General features: G+C 54.5%; 1 protein-coding gene across 4 annotated transcripts; it reads right to left on the reverse strand.

The window, feature by feature from the left end:
• Positions 1-201: 201 nt before the first annotated feature.
• Positions 202-13,999, reverse strand: LOC128827427 (CD276 antigen-like). Of its 4 annotated transcripts, none has more exons than XM_054011283.1 (6): positions 13,734-13,998; positions 7,509-7,669; positions 6,990-7,074; positions 4,444-4,797; positions 2,110-2,406; positions 202-1,846 (listed from the first exon to the last, which is right to left on the reverse strand). In XM_054011283.1, exons 3-6 carry the CDS (start codon positions 7,045-7,047, stop codon positions 1,470-1,472), a joined length of 1,086 nt encoding a protein of 361 aa, XP_053867258.1. In that variant the 5' UTR covers positions 7,048-7,074; positions 7,509-7,669; positions 13,734-13,998; the 3' UTR covers positions 202-1,469. The 4 variants fall into 4 exon arrangements, with proteins under 4 accessions (XP_053867258.1, XP_053867257.1, XP_053867262.1 ...); XM_054011282.1 differs by lacking the exon at positions 13,734-13,998 and adding an exon at positions 11,903-13,723; XM_054011287.1 differs by lacking the exon at positions 7,509-7,669 and having other exon boundaries at positions 13,734-13,999.
• Positions 14,000-20,667: the final 6,668 nt, after the last annotated feature.

Consider the following 20,667-nt stretch of genomic DNA (forward strand, 5'->3'; position numbering starts at 1 on the left):
ATGACACACATACAGCTAGCATAATCATAACCATCAAATAATAACCTCTTCATAGACCTCACACAACAGCCTTTGTACAATATTTGCTGCAAATATATAACAGTGGTTGCAACAATGATCTATATGGTTACAGTTTATGTCAATAACGTCACAGGTTTCAAATACGTTTCTCTTTGTTTCTTTTAAAGAATACCCAATAGATTTAGTATAAAATACACATTTATTGAAAGTCTTGTTTCTTTTGAAGAAAATCGCTCTGTCTACCAACAGAAATAAATAAGTGACACCAATAGCTGCACATTATGCACAATAACTTCTTGACTGTCTCCAAATCCTGTGAGCTCCTGCCACCCACCCCAGCCGATCCCACGCCTCTGAAATCCACGAGGCAGGTCCTGGAAATCACAAGACGGGCTTCGAAATCACGAGATTTTAAAACATCATAAATAAATAGTCCAATCTGCCCTCTGGGCCACCAGGGGAGGCTGCCGGCGCCCCGTGCATGAGGGTTGGGGGTGCTCCAGCCAGCTGGAAGCGAACACACACACAGAGGATTTCTGGGGCCAGCTCCGGGGTGATGGAGGAGTCATGTCCTTCTGTTAAACCTGGGGTGGGGCAGCTGCCATCCTATTGCTCTCCATCCCACCCTTAGTACTATACTCCCCAGTCCACCTCCCACCCCCCACAATCGCCTGCACCCCTTGGTCTCCCTCCTGCCCCCAGTAATAAATTGTTCTCCATCTCCGCAGGAGGCAGAGGCAGCAGCAATGGGCTTAACCTGCAGCAAGGGAGAGTGAGGGTAGATATCCGGAAACACTTGCTAGCTCCCAGGGGAGTTCAGTCTGGACTTGGTGTCCAAGGGAGGTTGTGGGATCCCCGCCACGGGAGGTGTCTAAGCCCAGGCTGGACAAGCCCCTATCAGGGCTGCTCTAGGGTTACTTGGTCCCGCCTCAGTGCAGGGGCTGAACGAGCTGTCCTCTGAGGTCCCTCCCAGCCCCAGAACAAGGAGTAATGGTCTCAAGTTGCAGTGGGGGAGGTTTAGGTTGGATATTAGGAAAAACTTTTTCACTAGAGGGTGGTGAAGCACTGGAATGGGTTCCCTAGGGAGGTGGTGGAATCTCCTTCCTTAGAGGTTTTTAAGGTCAGGCTTGACAAAGCCCTGGCTGGGATGATTTAGTTGAGGTCGGTCTTGCTTTGAGCAGGGGGTTGGACTAGATGACCTCCTGAGGTCCCTTCCAACCCTGAGATTATATGATCTCTGGGGCTCTATAAATACCTTTGAGGCTCTGGCCCTAGCCCCACAGGGATCTCACTAATCGCTCTGATGTGGGGCAGTGATTAGAGGGGGACAAAGAGCTGCCCTGCGTGAGCGGGGTTAGGTTCCCCCCAGTGGGGGCTGTAGTGTATGAGCCCTGTTGTATTGACATGGGTCAGTCCCCGCCTCGCAGGGGTCTCTCCCGTCGCAGGGGTCAGGGACAAGAGCAAGTCCTGGTGCAGTGGCTCTGTGCTGCCCATAGAACTGTGCTGTCCTTGCTATGAAGTGCGGCCATCGATTCTAGAGACCCCTGGCTCCCAGCTACAGAGCCTTGGCGTGAAGGCGAGGGAGCCACCAGGAGATCAGCCCCGAGGCCGGGGGTGGGTGTACCCAGGGCTGGGCAGGTCCCAGGGCCCAGCTGGCTCTGGGGTGAAGGATCCTCCACATCCCTCGTCCCGGCGAAGCGACTCTCTGAGCAGCGTCTGCAAGTCACACGGCCGGGAGAGTGAAGGATCCACACAGCCACTATCACAGACAGGGTCACGGCGCCCAGACAGGCCACCAGCAGCCAGACGTGGCTGCGTCTCTGCCCTGCAAGAGAGAGCCCAGAGCTTCCTGTGAACAGGGCCTGAGAGCTGGAGCGAGCTCCCCAGGCTCAGCGTGTCGCCCTCCCGCCTGGGCCAACGCAGCAAAGCCCAAACTTGGGGCTGCTGAGCAGCAATACCCCACTCTGCCACTGGGGGGAGAAAATAGGTTAAATAACTCTGCTCAGCCGCTAATCCCCTCCCCACGTCCCGCTGTGGGGCAGAGCCCTGCACTGGCTGGACAATTCCCATCCTCCTTCCCCCACTCACCGGGTCCTGCTGCCACTGTGATGTGCTGCATGTGGGTCTCCCGCCCGGGTGCTGTCACCAGGAGCACGGTGAGGTTGGTGCTCCGCCCCACGGGCACGGCCAGCTCGCTGCACAGGGTGTAAAGGCCCCGGGTGTCCACGGACTCTGTGGTAGTGCTGAGCTCTGTCAGGTTGGTTCCCGTCCCGTCCCTCCACTCCACGCTCGCCCGGGGGTACCCGCCCCCCGAGCTGAAGGTCAAGAGGGTGTGGCCCAGCCGAAACGAGAGCTCAAGGGTCAGATGAGGCTCACTGTAGGGTGCTGAAAGGAAAAACACTTCCCATGTCTCTGGAGTTTTTCACCTTCAATTGCTTGACAGGCTCCAAACACAGGAATTGCTCCCCCAGTGCAGAGATGCAGCTGCCTCTGGGGTGGAACAGCCAGGTAACAGCTGCCCAGCAACACAGCACAAGAGGTTAAGTTTTGCAGTTTGAGGTTAAGCAATGAAGTTTGGGGTTTGAGCCAGCTTTGTGGAGGGACATTGCCTGCTGTTTGTCTGAGATCAGATCCACTCGGGATGGCCACAGTGTCCACCCCACACAAGAAAACTCTCCCCACCTTGGTCTTACCAGCCAGAGCCAGTTACCATTTACAGAGATACTGTTTTCCTTCTGAAGAAGGTATTTTGGGGCCAGATCCCCAGCTGGTGTCAATCAGCAATGGCACCACTGGAATCAATGGGGCTATGCTGGATAACTCAGCTGAGAATTTTGTCCTTGTGTTTGTCATGTTTCTAACATTAGCTTCATTTTCCTCCCACTGATATTTAAGAACGGCCAGACTGGGTCAGAGCAAAGGTCCATCTAGCCCAGTATCCTGTCTTCCAACAGTGGCCAATGCCAGGTGCCCCAGAGGGAATGAACATAACAGGGAATCATCAAGTGATCCACCCCCTGTTGCCCATTCCCAGTTTCTGGCAAACAGAGGCTAGGGACACCATTCCTGCCCATCCTGGCTAATAGCCATTGATGGACCTGTCCTCCATGAACTTATCTAGTTCTTTTCTGAACCCTGTTATAGTATTGGCCTTCACCACATCCCCTGGCAACGGGTTCCACAGGTTGACCATGCGTTGTGTGAGGAAATACTTCCTGTTTGTTTTAAACCTGCTGCCATAGAGGCAATATGATATTTTCTGTCTTATTATCTCTCCCTTTCCTAATGATTCCCAACATTCTCTTCGCTTTTTTGACTGCCACTGCACATTGAGTGGATGTTTTCAGAGAACTGTCCAGTGACTCCCAGATCTCTTTCTTGAGTGGTAACAGCTAATTTAGACCCCATCATTGTACATGTATGGTTGGGATTATGTTTTCCAATGTGCATTACTTTGCATTTATCAACACTGAATTTCATCTGCCATTTTGTTGCCCAGTCACCCAGTTTTGTGAGATCCCTTTGTACCCCTCTGATATTTGTCTTGTAACCAGTTACCATCCATCAGAGAACCTTCCCTCTTAGCCCATGACAGCTTACTTTGCTTAAGAGACAGAACCCAATTTGTGCCTCTAGTTCTACCCCCCCACCCCAGTCTGAACTGTAGAGTCTGGAGTGCCGGTGGCCAGCCTGGAAGGACACAAGTCCGAATCTGTGGATAACTACCAATCTCTGCCATCCTTCAGCCCTCTATGGCACATTGCTTTGAGCCCCAGACCCCTAAATGGAGTTGGTAAAGCAGTAAAGGCTGATTCTAGGCAATACTTCTCCCACCACAGTACAAGCCTAACCCATGGAACTCCTTCCCACAGATATCACTGAGGCCAGGAGCACAGAAAGATTGAAGAAACGATTGGACATTGCTATGGCGCAGAGAATCCAGAGTCGTGGTCGAAGGCTGCAAACCCTTCTGCTTTGGGGAATCAGCTGTAGGTCGGAGATCTTTGAATCTCTGCTCCTGACAGGAGACCTCTCGAGGTCCCTTCCAGCCCCACATTTCAATGCTAAGATGCCGTGCCCACGTTAGTCTATCACTGTGCACTAGAGTTACCCTTGCCTCTGCCTCTCAGCAGCTGGCCACGCTTGGAAATGGGCTAACGGGCTACGTGGCCCCATGGATCTGAGTCAACCTTATTTTCTCCGGGCAGCTGGTGGAGCCTGTAAACCTATGTCACAGCCTCTGGTGTCAGTGCTGATTATACCCACAGTGCCAGGCACTGACCTCTCCCGTCCTGCTGCCCGCTGGCGTGAGGTGGGAGATTATCTGCAAATAAACCAGCTTCCAGTCCAGCCTCCCTCAGCCCATCAGATATCGAAGGGCAACGGAGCCTTAGGAGAAACTTCAGGTTGAATGAGCCGTACCCAGCACTGTAACCTGCCTCGTCTCCGAAGTTCTGCCCAGCTCTGAGGTGACGTGGCAGCGATAGATGCCCTCATCCTGGGTGCGGACACTCATAAGCGTCAGGGATGCGTTCCCCCGGGCCAGCCCCTCTGGATCCAGCCAGGTCCGGTTCCTATAAGCCTCGTCCTGTCTCTCCAGCTGCTCCTTCCCGTAATAGTGACTATGAACCACCAAGATCTCTGCCCCCACCTGCTCCTTCTGCCAGGTGACTGTCAGGTGCTGGAGGTTCATCCCGGGCTGGGACGGGAAGAGACAGCTCAGGGTGACGTCCCTCCCGAACTGAGCAGTGACGGGCGATTCAGCTGTGATGAGCCCTGAAAAGGAAACAGAGTCAGGGACAGAGTTCCCAGCCACTGCCCAGTCTCCCCCTGCCCTAGGGCCTCTGTAACCCCAGGAGGTTAGTACCAAATGGGATGGGAGCTTGGGGGCAGGAAGAGATGAAAGGGGACATGGGCTGACATGCTTCAGGGATCAGGAAATGGAGCCTTTCACCTGTCAGCCATTAGGTCAGTCAGTGGCTCACGTGTGAGACGAGTTGGTGGGTCTCAGCCCAGTTCCCAGCAGGACCGGCCATCCACACCAATAAAACCACCCTCCCAACTGGCCCTTTGCTTAGCAGCAGAAAGTCCCAAGGCTCGTCAAACTCCAGAGCTTGATCTTCTGCCATCCCCCTATATGGCAGTGGGGCAAATTGGGGGAGGGGTGACAAAAGGATCTCCGTGATGCTCTCTCCCCTAGCATCGACATGACTGACACCGAAAGAGAAAGGCTGGGGAGACGTTTGAACACTGGTGGGGGGGCGAGTGAGTTCTGTATCATCAGCCCCAAACCCTCATGATTCAGGCCCCCAAAAGCCATGAGCTCGGCTTAGAAATCAGGCGATTGTAACTAATACCCGGGTTGTTCTGCTCATTGGCCTTCTGGCTTCCGAGCCCTCGGGCTGCACCCAGATCGGGTTTGCAATAGAGCGGGTCAAATGTTTGGTCTGAAATGTTGTTTTCGAACAAAAAATGGCTTCTGAGGTTTAACTGAACACACGTCCCCAACCGTTGAACGATTTTGGGCAGTGAAAATCCCCCAAATTTCAGTCACAAGAAAAAATATTTTCAGTTTTCTAGTTTTCAGGGTTTCAAAGAAAACGCCCCAAAATTCCTGAGGAAAATTTTCAACAAAACCTCAAATTTTTCCACTGACTTTTTCTTGGCAACAAAAATCCACATCCCGGCCCGCTCGGGCTTCCAAGCTTTTCTCCACAAACGTGAGGGTGAAAATCTTAGTTTTTAACCAAATAATTCCTCTGTAATTCACAGTCAGCAAGAGCTGGGTTTTCCGTTCAACGCTCAATATCACCTTCAAATTGTGAAGGGCCCGAACATGCCGAGAGAGCGGGGAGAGGAGGTTTCTTAAATCAAAACAGTTTTAGAGAGCTGAACAAATATCAACTCGTTTGTGACGTTGCACTCTAAATAATTTTATGAAAATATGCTAATGAGTGTGAATATAATGTCACTAGAATATGCTTCATACAAAAGGTCTCTTGTAAGGTATCATTACAGAGTTTATAATCTACTGAGTGTGATCATCCTAGTTGTATGTGTGTATCATTCTTGTATCTGAAACTAGAAATATGAAGTATTACTCTGAAGTCCTATTGTAATTATGCAAAGTGTGGGCTATTAATGGTGGTTTGGAATTTGATGGCTCCCATTAACCAGGACAATTGACTGTAGATGGCTCTGTTTACTTGTAAGTCTTCCTGTATACCTGTGTGCTGGCAAGTGGGTAATAAAGTCTTACAGTGACATGTGATCATGTCACCTGACCTGGAATCCATCTTTAACCTGGTGCTTTTCCATTTCGAAGGAGGGGGTGTGAACCCAAAGAGGGACAAAGGATTCCCGCCTTGTGCAAAAGATATATAAGGGGGGGAACAGAGCAAAAGGGGCTGCAGTCATGAGAAATCCCAGAATATGTATTAATACCTGGGGGAGCAAACAACTGTGCACCTCTCTCTATCAGTGTTATAGAGGGCGAACAATTTAGGAATTTACCCTGTATAAGCTTTATACAGAGTAAAACGGATTTATTTGGCATTTGGAGCCCATTGGGAGCTGGCCATCTGAGTGCTGGAGACAGGAACATTCTTAAGCTGTTTTCAGTTAAGCCTGCAGCTTTGGGGGGACGTAGTTCAGACCTGGGTCTGTGTTTGTAGCAGGCTAGAGTGTCTGGCTCAAACCAAGCAGGGCACTGAAGTCCCACGTCCCAAGCTGGCAGGGAAAACAGGCTCAGAGGTAGTCCCAGCCCATCAGGTGGCAGTTCCCAAGGGGGTCTCTGTGATCCAACCCGTCACATCGTTTTCCTGTTCGTGTTCAATAACACCACTGGCGGGCACTAAAACGTCGGCCCCGAACCCGAGCTTGGGAGCTACAAGGGAGCTCGGGAAACTCCCCGTGGTTTGTAAACAGGGCAGGACAGGACAGCAGGGGCTAGCAAGTGAGATACTCACCCCAATGAGCCCCCCAGACAAGGAACAGGAAAATTGGGGAACAAAGGCCAGGGCACATCACACGCCGCAGAGACTCAGATTTGCCCTGCAAGAGAAGCGCAGACACTGATTGGCAAAGCAACCCCCCAACGCCCTATGGAATTGATTTCACAGTTACACCCCCCGTCCTCCAACAACATCTCCCAGCTCCCAAGCAGGGCCCAACTCAAACCAGTGACTTCATCCCAGCCCCAGGTCAGCAAGGAGCAAAAGCCGGTCCCATTTCACACCTCCTAATGCACGTACTGGCTCAGCCAGCCCCACTCCGAGCGTATCAACCCCCTCCTGAGCCCACCGTCCCACCCCCACGCCCCATTCCCCTCCCTCCGCCACAACCGCTCCCCAGCCATGATCAGAGGTCAAGACAATCTGTGCCCTGGATCAGACATCACCGCTCAGCCACGGGGCAGATCCTGTCCCAGCCGTGGAGACCGGCAGACGCTGTCTGAGACAAGCAACCCGAGTCACTGCCGTACTCACCGGAGCCGCCCAGCAGGACCCAGCAGACACAGAGCCCAGAGAGAGTCGCGGTCAGGAAATGGGGGACCGGCACAGGCAGCGTGGCCTCCTGAAACCTGCTCTGAATATCAGTCGCTCCTTGTTGGGTATTTAAATTGCCGAGCTAGGGGAATTTCTGGCAGCTATGGGGGGGAAGCACGGGGGTTTACAAATGATATGAAATTAAATGTCCCCAAACATTGAATCATGCCTGCACGTGACTATGGAGTTTCCATCAGCACAGCTCTGCCACTAGGGTCTGGCCTCGGGACAAATTTGTGGAAACTTCTGCTGCGTCATGGGACATGTGACACCTACGGCGAGTGGGAACTGATCGGTTTTAGCCTCCCATGATCAATTTCCTGTAACCAAGGTGGAAGGCAAAACAAAGACGGAGTCACCTGCAGTTTGCTTTAGTCCTCGACCCCCACGCACAGGCAGCCTCGGGGGGACCTGCTGCTTCTCACCATGGAGCTGTCAGACCCGTCAATGGCTGGGGGTTAAACGGCCTGTGACCACAGCGTATCCTGTGGTAACTGAACCCTTCCGCCAGGTGGGATCGGCAGCAACAAGGGCCGGGTTCCGTATCCAGGGGTCCCTCTTAACAACGCAGCGCAGAGCCGGCTCGAGCCCCCACCCAGTAACCTGGGAAATTACACACCAGCCCCAGGAGCCGCTAAGATTCCCGACACCCCGAGTCAGTGCGCAGCAAAGAAAAAAAGAAAAAAAACCCAAACTTATAATAAATAGGGGCAAGGAACCTGGCATTGATTTGGGAAAACACCACACATGACTGAAACATCTGACCACGAGAAACCCCAAAGCCCCTGAGTCGTTTGGGCAGCGTCCTTTCCCTCAGTTTCTCACTGTGCAGTATGAAAGTTTGACAGACAAATGCCCCTTTAACACCACGCACCCATTTCCCCCCCCACCGCACCCCACTCACCGCTGCTGCCCTGGGTCAGCGAAGACCCAGAGGTGCATTCACGTGAGTTCTCCCACTGGAGGGGAACGTGGAGCAGTGCCTCCTTTGCTATCACCACCGCAGCGCTGTGTGCCCTGCCGCCGATGGCCCAGTGCCATCAGTTTCTGTTGCCACTTGCCCCTCTGCTGCGACTCTAAATTAAAATTAATGGAGATATCCCATCTCCTAGAACTGGAAGGGACCTTGAAAGGTCATCAAGTCCAGCCCCCTGCCTTCACTGGCAGGACTGAGTACCGATTTTGCCCCAGATCCCTAAGTGGCCCCCTCAAGGATTGAGCTCACAACCCTGGGTTTAGCAGGCCAATGCTCAAACCACTGAGCTATCCCTCCCCCCCAACTCTGCCACTCGGTCTCTTGAGACTCCCCCCGGCTCTCCGGGATTTCAGCAGATAGTGGGGGAACCTCATGGCTAGGGCAGGCTGGGCAGATTCTTTCACAGGAATATGGTGCCACAGCAGGGGGAAGCAGGGTCGGCCTTAGGGAAAATGGTGCCCGGGGTGAACTTGTATTTTGACGCCCCCCATCACTCCTCCATGGGCCCCACAAGCTCCCTACTCCATCCCCTCTGGGCCCCGCTGCCTACCCCCAGTGCTTAATTTGTATTGAAAGAGATGCCAGAGCTCAGCCCCGGCACAAATTAAGCGCTGGGAATGCGGCCTAATACCAGCGGGTGCTGGCCGGACGCCCAGCTCTGAAGGCAACACCACCGCCAGCAGCAGCGCAGACGTAAGGGTGGCCTGGCATATGGTGTATTGCCACCCGTACGTCTGCGCTGCTGCTGGGGCTTGTGGGGCCTGGTGCTCGGCATGTGCCTCAAGGCTTCACCCTGTCCCCTGGGGGGTGCATTTTGCCAGAGCCCACGGCCTCCTGCAGCCCTCTGGGTTGGCTCACCAGGCCCCATTTCAGATTTTTGGGGGTGGGAGGAAACTTAAACCATGATTTCAGGGACTACTTAGGCACCTGAAAACTCTAGGGGCTTTTGCAGAATTAGGAGCTCTGTATCTATGTATGTAGGGGTGGCTCTGAACTACATTAGGCTCGATGGGAGAGGGGATCTGTGGCTCGTAGGCAAAGATCCTGGGGATGGACAGGAGAAGGGCCCGTCCGGGGTGGGGGAGCCGCGAGCTGGCAGGCAGAGCCGAAGGGCGAATGTCCTAGCCGAAATGGGGGATGACCTCAAGCGCTGGGGGTTGGGGGTAGGGTGGAGGCATTTTTAAGTGGGGAAATGCTGGACGTTGCCAGCTCCGAGAACGCGACACTGGAGAGAAGCATCACAACCGCCCAGGGTTGAACAACCCTTCCCCGCCCCCATCTCTGGTGGGTTTCAGGTTCCTTTTCACGCTCTCACGAAACTGAAACGCACCAAAATGCCCCAGGTTACTGCCTAGACCTGGCCCCGGCCCTGCTGGTGCGACACGCGGAGGCCGGCGGGGGGAACAGTCCCTCGGCGAGGGCTTTGTCCCCAGGAGGCGGGAGGGGCAGGAAGGGTTTGATGTGGCCCAGCGAGCTCAGAGGAACTTTGTTGGCCTGCTCATTTCTGAGCCTTTGTGGGCCTTGCCGTCTAACTTTCCTGTGCAGCTGGGCGGGCGCTGAGCCGCTCCCCTGACTCCAGGAGCTCAGGAAATATCACGAGGCTTCAGTGTCACTTAAACTGTCCTGCGAGTGAGACACCCCCGATGAAATGGTTCATCCCCTCCCTGCTCCGTGACTCATTGTGCTCCCCTTCCTGCCCCCTCCTACTCCTCACTCCCCCTCCAGCCCCCTTCTCCCCCTCCAGCCCCCTCACCTCTCTCATCCTGTCTCTCCCCCACCCCTCCTCAGCTCCTGACCCCATCTCCCTTCCCCCCAGTACTTCCCTCTCCCCAGATCTCTCCTCCCGGCTGGATTTGGCACTCACACCCTGCCGTCCTCCTGGGGCTGACCTGCCACAGCCAGGAGCCATGTGGCTGGGCCTGGGAGGGCCAGACATGGCAAAAGGGGCTCCTAGGGGATGGCAGAGGGGGCGCGGGCGGGTGAGGCAGGTGGCAGGATGAGGTGTGGCTGCTGCCTGCCTCAGGGCGGGCGCCAGCCTGTGAGAACACAGGGCAAACACCCCAAAGGGGTGGGGTGGTTTATAATTAGATGTACACCCACAAACGCGAACGCCTGGATTACGGCACCAGTCTAACCGCAGAGTCCCAGACGATTCTCTCTCCAGTCTGTCTCGCCCCCAGGCAAGTCGGACTTAGTGATCAGTGGTCACTGACACCAAAACCACCACCACATCCAGGTTGCTCCTAGTCCCAAGAGACCAGATTTCCAAAGGGGGCTGCACCACCATCCAGAATTTTTTAGGGAGCAACAAATGTAAAAAGTTGAAAACCCCCGGCCTAGATCTTCCCCCAAAGGCAACACCTGTAGCCAATTCTAGTGTAAACTAACGAAAGGCTTATTAGCTAAGAAAAAGGGGGGGAGTTTCGGAGAGGCTAAAGCAGGTTCAATATAGGCAGAAGTGACAGTCTGTAATTCCCAGTGCTAGCAGAGAAGTAGTAATCTGCTAGCTGCACAGAAGTCTCTCGGGACTGCCCAGAATAATCCTGGGGATTTCAGTCTTCTCGTTCGGTTATTCCGCCCCGTTCAAATCCAAACAGTCCAGAGATGCAGGATCTTTTCCCCTGCATTAGGGTTACCATTCGTCCGGATTCCCCCAGACATGTCCGGCTTTTAGAGTTAAAAATAGCGTCCGGGGGGAACTTGTAAATGTCCGGACTCTCCCCCCCCCGCAGAGCACGCGCTGCTGACAGGGCAGCCGGCCGGATGGTGCCACTTACATGGGGTTCCGACAGCCAGAGAGAGACCCTCCTCCACTTCTCCCTCCTCTCCCCTGCAGCTGAGAGCACTCCCTCCCTCCCCGCATTCGCAGATCACCAGCCGGGCTGTTCGCACCGGCAGTCTGGAGCTCCTCCCCCTGCTCCTCCTCCCCGGCATGCTGGTCTGAGCGGCACAGTAAGGGGGCCAGGGGGTCGGAGAAGGGGCAGGGAGGTTCTGGAGGGAGCAGTCAAGAGACAGGGAGGGGGGGTCGGGCGTTCGGGGGGGGCTTTCTGGGGGTGGGGATGTGGATAAGGTTTTGGGCAGTCAGGGTACAGGTAGGGGGTAGGATCCTGGGGGGGTCTCTGGAGGGGGCAGTTAGGGGACAAGGCACAGGGAGGCTTAGGTAGGGGGTGGGGTTCTGGAGGGCAGTTAGGAGCAGGGGTCCCAGGAGGAGCCAGTCAGGGGACAAGGAGCAGGGGGAAGGTTGGGGGTCCTGAGGGGGGCGGGAAGTGGGAGGGAGTGGAAGGGGTGGGGCTAGGGCAGGACTGGGGTGGGGCTCCTCCCCTCCTCTTTTTTGCTTGCTGAAATATGGTAACCCTACCTGAATCCATACCAGGAAAACAAGCTGACGGGGTCACCGCCCCTGTGGGCTCTTCCTTTGAGGACGGCGAGACAGGAACGCAGCTAGAGGCTTTGACCTCTGATCATCACACACAGCGCCCACTTGCTTCGAAATTAGCCCTGCTCTGTTAAAGTGCTTCATTTGCATAAGGTTGCCAGGAGTCCGGTTTTCGACTGGAAAGCGTGGTCGAAAAGGGGACCTGGCAGTGTCTGCTCAGATGTACTGACCAAATACTCAACATCTGGCAACCGCAGGGCAGGGGGAGGTACCAGGTCATTGGGGCTGCCTTCGACCTCCAGGCAGGTTCCTTTTCAGGCTAGCAGCTCCAGTCCCAGCCCAGGAGCACAGGGAGCCCAGCTGGGGCGGGAGGGAGGTGGAGACTATCCAGAGATGAGGAAAGGGGTGGGGAGAGCAGCAAGTGAGGGGAGAGGAGGGGAGAGGAGCTGGGGGCAGGGCTTCAGAGAAAAGGCAGAGTGGAGGGGCGGGGCCTCATGTCAGCAATTAGAAAGTTGGCAACGCATTCCACAGGGCGTCTCTCTCGTTGGGTGGGTTATTCAGTTACAGGGATGTACACCACGTAAACGTTTGTGGTTACATTATAACGGGGTACAGATAAGTAAATGCAAGGCATATAACACCCCATTCGTTTTCAGAATGCTTAAACCCCAACTACTCTTATACATCTCACAATCACTTAGATCCCAAGTGAATCGGCCTAGCTTCAGCCATGCATTTGTAAGCATTCAGTGAGGCCCAGGGCTCACCTCATCTGCCAGCATCACAGAGGGTGAAATGGGGGGGCTGGAGCATGGGGAACATCCCCCGCCCCAGCCACACTGGATCAGACCAAAAGGTCCATCTAGCCTGGTATCCTGTCTCTGACAGTGAGGACGGTACAAGGCACCTGCTACTCCTGAGGGAATTTTGCATCACTGCGCATGCAGAATTTGTGCAGAAATTTGCCCCACCCCTGCCTGAGGCCCCCCCACCCCATCCTCTCTTCCTCTGTCCCTTGCTGTCCCCCACCCTCTCTCACATGCTCATATTCACTGCAAGACCCAAACAGGCATTGTTTTGACAGATGTATTATGCTAAATTCAGGTTTTATTTGTTACAGGATGCTAGACCTGGCAGCAAAAAATAGTCAAAAAGGGCAATTAAAAAAAAATGAAATTTCACCAAGTTTTTCATGATTCTTTCCTGCCTCTCTTCCCATTTTTCGTAACCAGCTCCATGTGTTTTGTTCATTCAAGTTATTGTAATTTTATGTGTGGCATTAGGCCCACACATTATCACAGCTGCAACGGGTCCATTAAAGACCCACTCCTGAAGCCCAAATACAAATCCATAGAGCACAACCACAGAAGTGCACATCTGTCCGGCTACCTATATAAAGGAATCTGTAGAAACTGACTCCTGCACCTACATGCAGATACACATGAATACACGTGTGTACACACCTAGCATGTACTAACACATATACTTCCACATTACAGTATTTAATATTACAATTGTTGTTTAGTGCCTAAAGACCACACGACTATTAGCAGGGAGCCTGCCAGCCCTGCAGTACTACCAACCAGACAGTCAATGGCCCGGTCAGCAGTGAGCGTCCCCGGGGTTTCTGGAGCCAGGGCTGCAGCCAGGTTCTCTGGGGTCACTGGGCAGCGGGATCTCTGCCCCTGACTTTGTTTCCCTTTCAGGGCTCATCACAGCCAAGTCACCTGTCACTGTTCGGGGGAGGGGACATCACCCTGAGCTGCCTCTTCCCATCCCAGTTCAGGATGAACCTCCAGTGCCTGACCCTCACCTGGCAGAAGGAGGGGGACCGGACCCCTCCTTTTCCCTCAGTTCCTGGCCCAGGGTCCTGAGCAGCTCACACCTCTAAGGAGTGGGAGATCCTTCCCCCAGCCATGGGGGGCAGGATGCTTTCCTGGGCTGCTCCCTATGCAAGTCCTTACGTTTGGGGCATGGCCCCAGCAGTCCAGTTTCCCCAGCAGATAGGGGTTAGCTGTACGTTCCCCTTAGCGGGGGGAAAACTTACTCACTTCCTGTGACTGCTTTGAGACAGGCAAAGAGAGAGTTCTCAGCCAGGCTCCCTTCTTTTCTCCCTCCTCCAGGCCTGGCATTGGCTGCAGGTATAACGGGGCGGGGCTGGCTGAACCCACAGGTTTTCTTTAACCCCTGATGGGCCAGGCAGCAGTCTCTGGGCTCCTTCACAATGACACGCATTAAAACAAAAGTGCCGGAAACAATATCAAATTCAGAAGACTAAAAGTCTTAACACAACTGCTGTAGGAACTGAGGCCAGTCACTTTAGCTGTCCACATGTTCCAGGCATTGAATGTTGGGACAGTGCTAATTGCATACTCAAAATGTCTGCAAAATTGGGCACCGGGCAAAGTCAGCTCATTAGCATCACAATTGTGGTGGAAGCCTAATATTGTGACATCCGTAATTTCAGGAATGAAGTCGGGCCTGAATAATAACAGAAATTGACATACAGGCTAAGGAAGAAAAATGCTGCTTGAGAACGCATCAGAATTTGATTTCAGGATATTTACAGATATACATTTTGACCTGGGCTGCTGCTAATTTGTGTTGTTGTAGCCGTGTTGGTCCCAGGATCTTAGAGAGACAAGGAGGCTGAAGGAATAGCTTTTATTGAACCAACTTTTTCTGGTGACAGGGACACGCTTTGGAGGCACCCAGAGCTCTTCTTCAGGTCCACTGTTTAGGGGATTCCCCCACATCAGTAACGGGGTTTCTCGCCACCTGCTTTGTAACTTTAGGTGGCTTAATGCTCTGACCCATGGCTCAGACCCCTGACACCAGTACCCCGCCCACAAGCATAACGATTTCACCCTGGCTCCGGACAGCCTGGCTACCCCATACAGGATGACCTCAACTGCCCTTCTGGTCCTGTGTGTCCCCAAATCCGTCCATCCCAAGTTCTCAACTATCAGCCAGTCAGACTTTCCCCCTTGGTTGTCACCCCCAGAGGGGTGGAATCAGCCCCATGCTATCGCTTCACTTTGGTCCATATCGTTTGCACCCCAGATCCACCCGGGGTAAAAATAAACAAAAGTTTATTTAATAAAGAGGAACTCACAGATTCAAAGTAAGGCACAGCTCCTGTAGGAGGAGAGGTTCAAAAGACTGGGACTGTTCAGCTTGGAAAAGAGACGCCTAAAGGTGATCTGATAGAGGTCTACAAAGCATGACTGGTGTGGAGAAAGTAAATAAGGAAGTGTTATTTACTCCTTCTCATAACACAAGAACCCGGGGTCACCCGATGAAATTAATAGGCAGCAGGTTTAAAACAAACATAAGGAAGTATGTCTTCACACAACACTCAGTCAACCTGTGGAACTTGTCGGCAGGGGTGGGGATGTTGTGAAGGCCAAAACTATAATTGGGTTAAATTCCTGGAGGATGGGTCCATCAATGGCTATTCAGGTGAGGGGTGGGGTCATGCCAGTGGGGGTGGGGTCATGTTGGCATGGGGGGGTCATGCCAATAGGAGCAGGGGAGGGGTCATGCCTATGAGGGGCAGGGTCACACTGGCAGGGGAGGGGTCATTCAGGTGCAGGCAGGGGTCATGCCGTTGTGGGCAGGGTCATTCAGGTGAGGGGGCAGGGTCACACCAGCAGCAGGCAGGGTCATTCAGGTGAGGGGTGGGGTCACGCTGCTGGGGGAGTGGGGGGAGGTGGCCACGCCAGCAGTGGGCAAGTTCATGCTGTTCCTGGAAGCACCAGAATATCCTGTATTCCAGGTGTGGGTCAGTGGCTCCCTTCCTGGGGGGCTGTAAATTCAAGTGACCAGCGCTCCAGGGGGTAGCCCAGCTAGAAGAAGGCACTAAAAGCTCGGTGGTGGGGAAGGAGCCTGAGTGGCCTGGCCTGTATTTAAGGCCCCAAAAGATTCATGGGGCGGGGTCCACCCAGAGATAGAGTTGGAAAGACTTTGGCTTCCTGAAGCCACCTAAGACCCTGAGCAGGCGCTGGTCAGCTTGTTGCATGTGGACGGGAACGTCTGTCGGATTTCAGTGGTTTCTCTGTAATGCTTTTACCCAAAGGACAAGCAGCCATTGCTGTGTGAAGGCTGGGCAGGGATGCCTGGTGCTGGAGCTGCTGGAGAAGGGGTGACCACTGGTGCAGCAGGTGGGCTGGGGAACGGGGAAAACACACGAGGTGCAGCAGGATGGCAAAGCTAAGGTCTCCGGTCGTGAGGGAGACACCAGTCTCCACCCAAGCATGGTGGCGGCTGGGAGATGGAAATCTTTAAGCAGGTGCCCTTGGCCAAGATCAGGGGCACAGCGCCAACCTCATGGTGTGCCTGGTGATGGGGTCTGGGCGCGAGACCCTTGGACAATTGGCTAGAATGGTTCCAGAACCAGGCAAATGAGGGACAAGGGGCTGTGGGGAATAGCCCTCAGCCAGTGGGGAGTCATGCTGGGGATGGAGTTAAGTTGTCCCAGTCTCCCTCTGTACTGGGACGTTCTCAAGGCTGATTCCCCACTCTGGCACTTCGAGTGCACAAGGTGGGGGCCCGCAAGGATTCTAAAAATTAATACTGGCCACTCCAGGCTTGTATTAAACTCCCAAGGTCACAGCTTCTCTCTGACCTTGGATGGGTAGATGCTGCCACCACCCAAGTTCAGAAAAGCCCTTTGAGAACCCAGGAACACGCACTTGGGAATTCCTCCCTGTGGGGTGCCCTCAAGCCCTTTGACCCCCCCTCCGGGGAAGAGCTGAAAAAGAAAACAAAGGAAATCAGCTGTTGCCACCAGCTAATTAAACAACATGTGAACAAATCTCTTAGAACAAAAAACCCCCAATCCTGTTCTTAAAAAAGGTAAATTTTATTTAAAAAAAAATATATCTGGAACTTAGGCTATTGCTAGATTTAAAATGAGCAAATATAATAATTAAGCACCAAGAATGGTTTTCTTGAGGTCCGGCTTAATGGTTACAAGCAAAACAGAAGCATTTGGAGTTAGCACAGAGGAGTCCAAAAGCCATAAAGAAAAAGAGATAAACCTAATCGTGTCTTCCTATACATTTCCTGATCTACTTACATATCTGGGGTTTCAAATTAGTAGTTTCTATGTATGATCTGATGATTTTCATACCTGGCCCAAAGCTTTTTACAGCATCGCTGCTCTGTCCCTCTCCAGGAGAACAACACACACAGACAAAGGGAAGCTTTTTACCAATTTTAAAAACTTCTAGCCTTCGCATTGGCTCTTTCGGTCAGGTGCTCTCACGCCCTTCCTTTTACCTATGGACTTTTTAACCCTTTACAGGTAAAGCAAGTAGAGAACCGCTACTAACAGGGATTTTATAGCTAACTGGCTGGCTGGGTGTCCATAAAAGGGAGCTTCCCCCTCCTTTATTTATCACAGATGTGCTTGAGGACAGACTATAATGGGGGGGTGGGCAGGGGCTTGTTATTGGTAACAGTGTCTGAAGCCTCTCGCCTAGACACCGGACCAGGGCAGTGCGGACCAAAGTCGTCCTCTCTTCAGTAGGAGGAGCTTGTTCATTCTCAGCCCAGTTCCGAGCAGGACAGACACCTGGGCACTGTGATGCACATTGGCAGGGGCCGCCTCCTGGGCCGGGGTACCCGTCTCACCATCGCTTCCTAGCCGAATTCTGCCGTACTGCAGCCGATTGCCGTACTGCAGTCGCCGCTCATTAAGCAGGTGCTTTGCACCGCAGCATGAAATCTGACGTCTGTTCCTCCCGGGCAGAGATGGGAGTGACGCCCTGGCCCCGTCTACACTGCACCAGAAGCTGGAGCTCGTAGAACTCGAGTGAGCAGACCCTGGGTTTGTTAACCTGAAGCTTGAGCGTCTGCACTCGTTTGCAAACCCATGTTAGGAACTGTTGGAAACTGGGTCCCAACCTGGGGTGCCAGCATTACGTGATCCGGGGTCCAACCACCCTATTCCAGGCCTCCTACCCCTCCTCCAAAACATGGCTACGTGCCAACATTCCATTTTCCTGGGGGGGGGGAGGGGATGACCCCCACTCCGCCCCAAGCCCCGCCCCCACTCCACCCCTTCACCCAAGGTCCTGCCCCACCTCTTCCCAACCCCATTCCGCCCCTCTCTGAGCACACCCCACCCTGGCTCCTCCCCAGCGCCTTCTGCATGCCGCTAAACAGCTGATCACCGGCGGGCAGGAGGGCTGGGGGGAGGGAGAGGAGCTGATCAGTGGGGCTGCTGGTGGATGCTGAGCACCCACTGTTTTTTTCCCATGGGTGCTCCAGGCCCGGATCACCCGTGGAGTTGGCACCTCTGGTTCTAGCCCTTTATTCATGGTAACATGTAGTAAAACTTGACTGTCAACCAAACTTGACTTTCCGGAGGACAAAGAAAGTCAGCGCGTGGGATACTTTTGGCAGACTCCCAGAGCAAGAGGCCAGTGGGGCTGGGTCTACACTGCAGAGCAATAGGGTTTGAACCCCAGGTCCCGGCTCGACCCAGGCTCAGACCCTCCACCCCTGTGGGATCCTGGTCTGAGTCCTGGGTTAGTGTGATTTGTGTGTAGTACAAAGAAATCTCACAAAACCGGGTGACTGGGCAACAAAATGGCAGATGAAATTAAATGTTGAAAAGTGGAAAGTAATGCACATTGGAAAACATAATCCCAACCGTACATATCAAACGATGGGGTCTAAATTAGCTGTCACCACTCAAGAACGAGATCTTGGAGTCATTGTGGACAGTTCTCTGAAAACATCCACTCAATGTATAGTTGCCACGTGTGCGGTTTTCAACTGGAACACCTGGTCAAAAAGGGACCCTGGCGGCTCTGCTCAGCACCGCTGACGGTGCCGTTAAAAGTCTGGTTGGCGTGGGGCAGGCAGGCTTCCTACCCATCTCTGCACAACTCCCGGGAAGCAGCTGGTATGTCCCTCCAGCTCGGGGCGGCCACGGGGGCTCTGAGCACTGCCCCTGCCCTGAGCACTGGCTCTGCAACTCTCATTGACCTGGAACTCTGGCCAATGGGAGCTGCGGGGCTGGCGCCTGCGGGCGGGGGCAGCATGCAGAGCTGCCTTGCTGCGCCTCTGCCTAGGAGCCGGAGGGACATGCCATCCGCTTTCTGGGAACCGCCTGAGGCCAATGCCGTCCGGAGCCTGCACCCCAAACACCCTCCCGCACCCTAACCCCCTGCCCCAGCCCTGAGTCCTCTCCTGCACCCAAACTGCCTCCAAGAGCCTGCACCCCATGCCCCCTCCCACACCACAACCGCCTGCCCCAGCCCTGAGCCCCCTCCCCCACTCCAAACCTCATGGCCCCATTCTGGAGCCCCCTCCTGTACCTCAAACCCCTCATCCCTGCCCCCACCCCAAAGCCCTCACCCCCAGCTGGAGCTCTCACCCCTCCCACACCCCAACCCCCTGCCTCAGCCCAGTGAAAATGAGTGAGTGAGTGAAGGTGGGGGAGAGCGAGCGATGGAGGGAGGGGGGATGGGGTGGGCAGGGGCGGGGCCTCAGGGAAGGGGTGGGGAAGCGGCGGGGCAATGGCGTTCAGTTTTGTGCAATCAGAAAGTTGGCAACCCTAACTCAATGTGCATAGGGTTACCATATTTTGAGTGTCCAAAAAGAGGACACTCCACGGGGCCCCGGCCCCGCCCCCAGCCCCGCCCATGCCCCCACCCCAACTGCGCCCCTTCCCCAAAGTCCCCGCCCCAACTCCGCCCCCTCCCCTGCTTCCCGTGAACATTTGATTCGCGGGAAGCCTGAAGCAGGCAGAAGGTAAGCTGGGGGGTGGGGTGGGGGGAGGAGGCGTGGCCCAGTCTGGCCCCCCCAACCGAGCGGCTCCCTCCGGCAGCCGGCCCCAGCGTCTCCAGCCTGGCTTGGCTCCTGGGGTGCCGGGCCCGGGCCAGCCCCCGGCCGAGCTCCCCCGGCCCCGGCCCAGCACTGCCGGCCCCGCACCCTGGGGCCCGGCCCGGCCCCGCACCCCCGGGCCAGCCCCCGGCCGAGCACCCCTGGCCCCCGGCCCAGCACCCCCGGCCCTGGCCCGGGCCCTGGCCCAGCACCTCCGGCCTCCGGCCCAGCACTGCCGGCCCTGGCCCGGCCCCCGGCCCAGCACCGCCAGCCCCCGGCTGAGCACCCCCGGCCCAGCACCGCCGGGAAAATCCAGACGTATGGTAACCCTAAATGTTCAGCATCAGTCAAAAAAGCGAACAGAATGCTAGGGACCATTAGGAACGGGAGAGAGAAGAAGACAGAAAATATCTTAATGCCTCTATATAAATCCACGGTACGGCCACACCTTGAATCTGCGTGCAGTTCTGGTCGCCCCATTTGAAAAAAATATATAGTAGAATTTGAAAAGTACAGAGAAGGGTAACAAAAATGATTAGGGATACGGAACAGCTTCCGTATGAGGTGAGATTAAAACGACAGGGTTCGGGGCTCTAGCCCTGCTCCTGCTGAAGCCCTGAGCCCGGCAGATGCACCTTGCAGGACTGAAGCTGCAAGACTCCCCTCCTCACTGGCCAGAAGGCCTGAGCTCAGTCCCCAAGTCTGGTAGGAGGAGAATGGGGGGCATAGGCACCAACTTTTCCTGGCGCCGGTGGGAGCTCAACCCCCCTGCCCCTGGCCCCACCCCGACTCCACCCCTGCCCCTGTTTTATATTTTACGTAAAACAGTGTATTTGTCTTGAAGTGCTTGGGAAAGCTCAGCTCAGGTTACAAAGGTTGGTGCATTGTCCACCCCGCCCCCATTCCAA

The sequence above is a fragment of the Malaclemys terrapin genome, chromosome 21, assembly GCF_027887155.1.
Source record: "Malaclemys terrapin pileata isolate rMalTer1 chromosome 21, rMalTer1.hap1, whole genome shotgun sequence".
Lineage (NCBI taxonomy): Eukaryota > Metazoa > Chordata > Testudines > Emydidae > Malaclemys > Malaclemys terrapin.

Bases quoted from the DNA above. Each gene is read 5' to 3' on its own strand.
- LOC128827427 (XM_054011287.1), bottom strand. From the start codon at position 7,047: ATGTGCCCTGGCCTTTGTTCCCCAATTTTCCTGTTCCTTGTCTGGGGG. The intron at 4,798-6,989 runs GTGAGTATCTCA...TTTCCTTTTCAG, and splicing joins TGTCTGGGGGGCTCATTGGG to GGCTCATCACAGCTGAATCG. The intron at 1,847-2,109 runs GTGAGTGGGGGA...TCTCTCTTGCAG, and splicing joins CACAGTGGCAGCAGGACCCG to GGCAGAGACGCAGCCACGTC.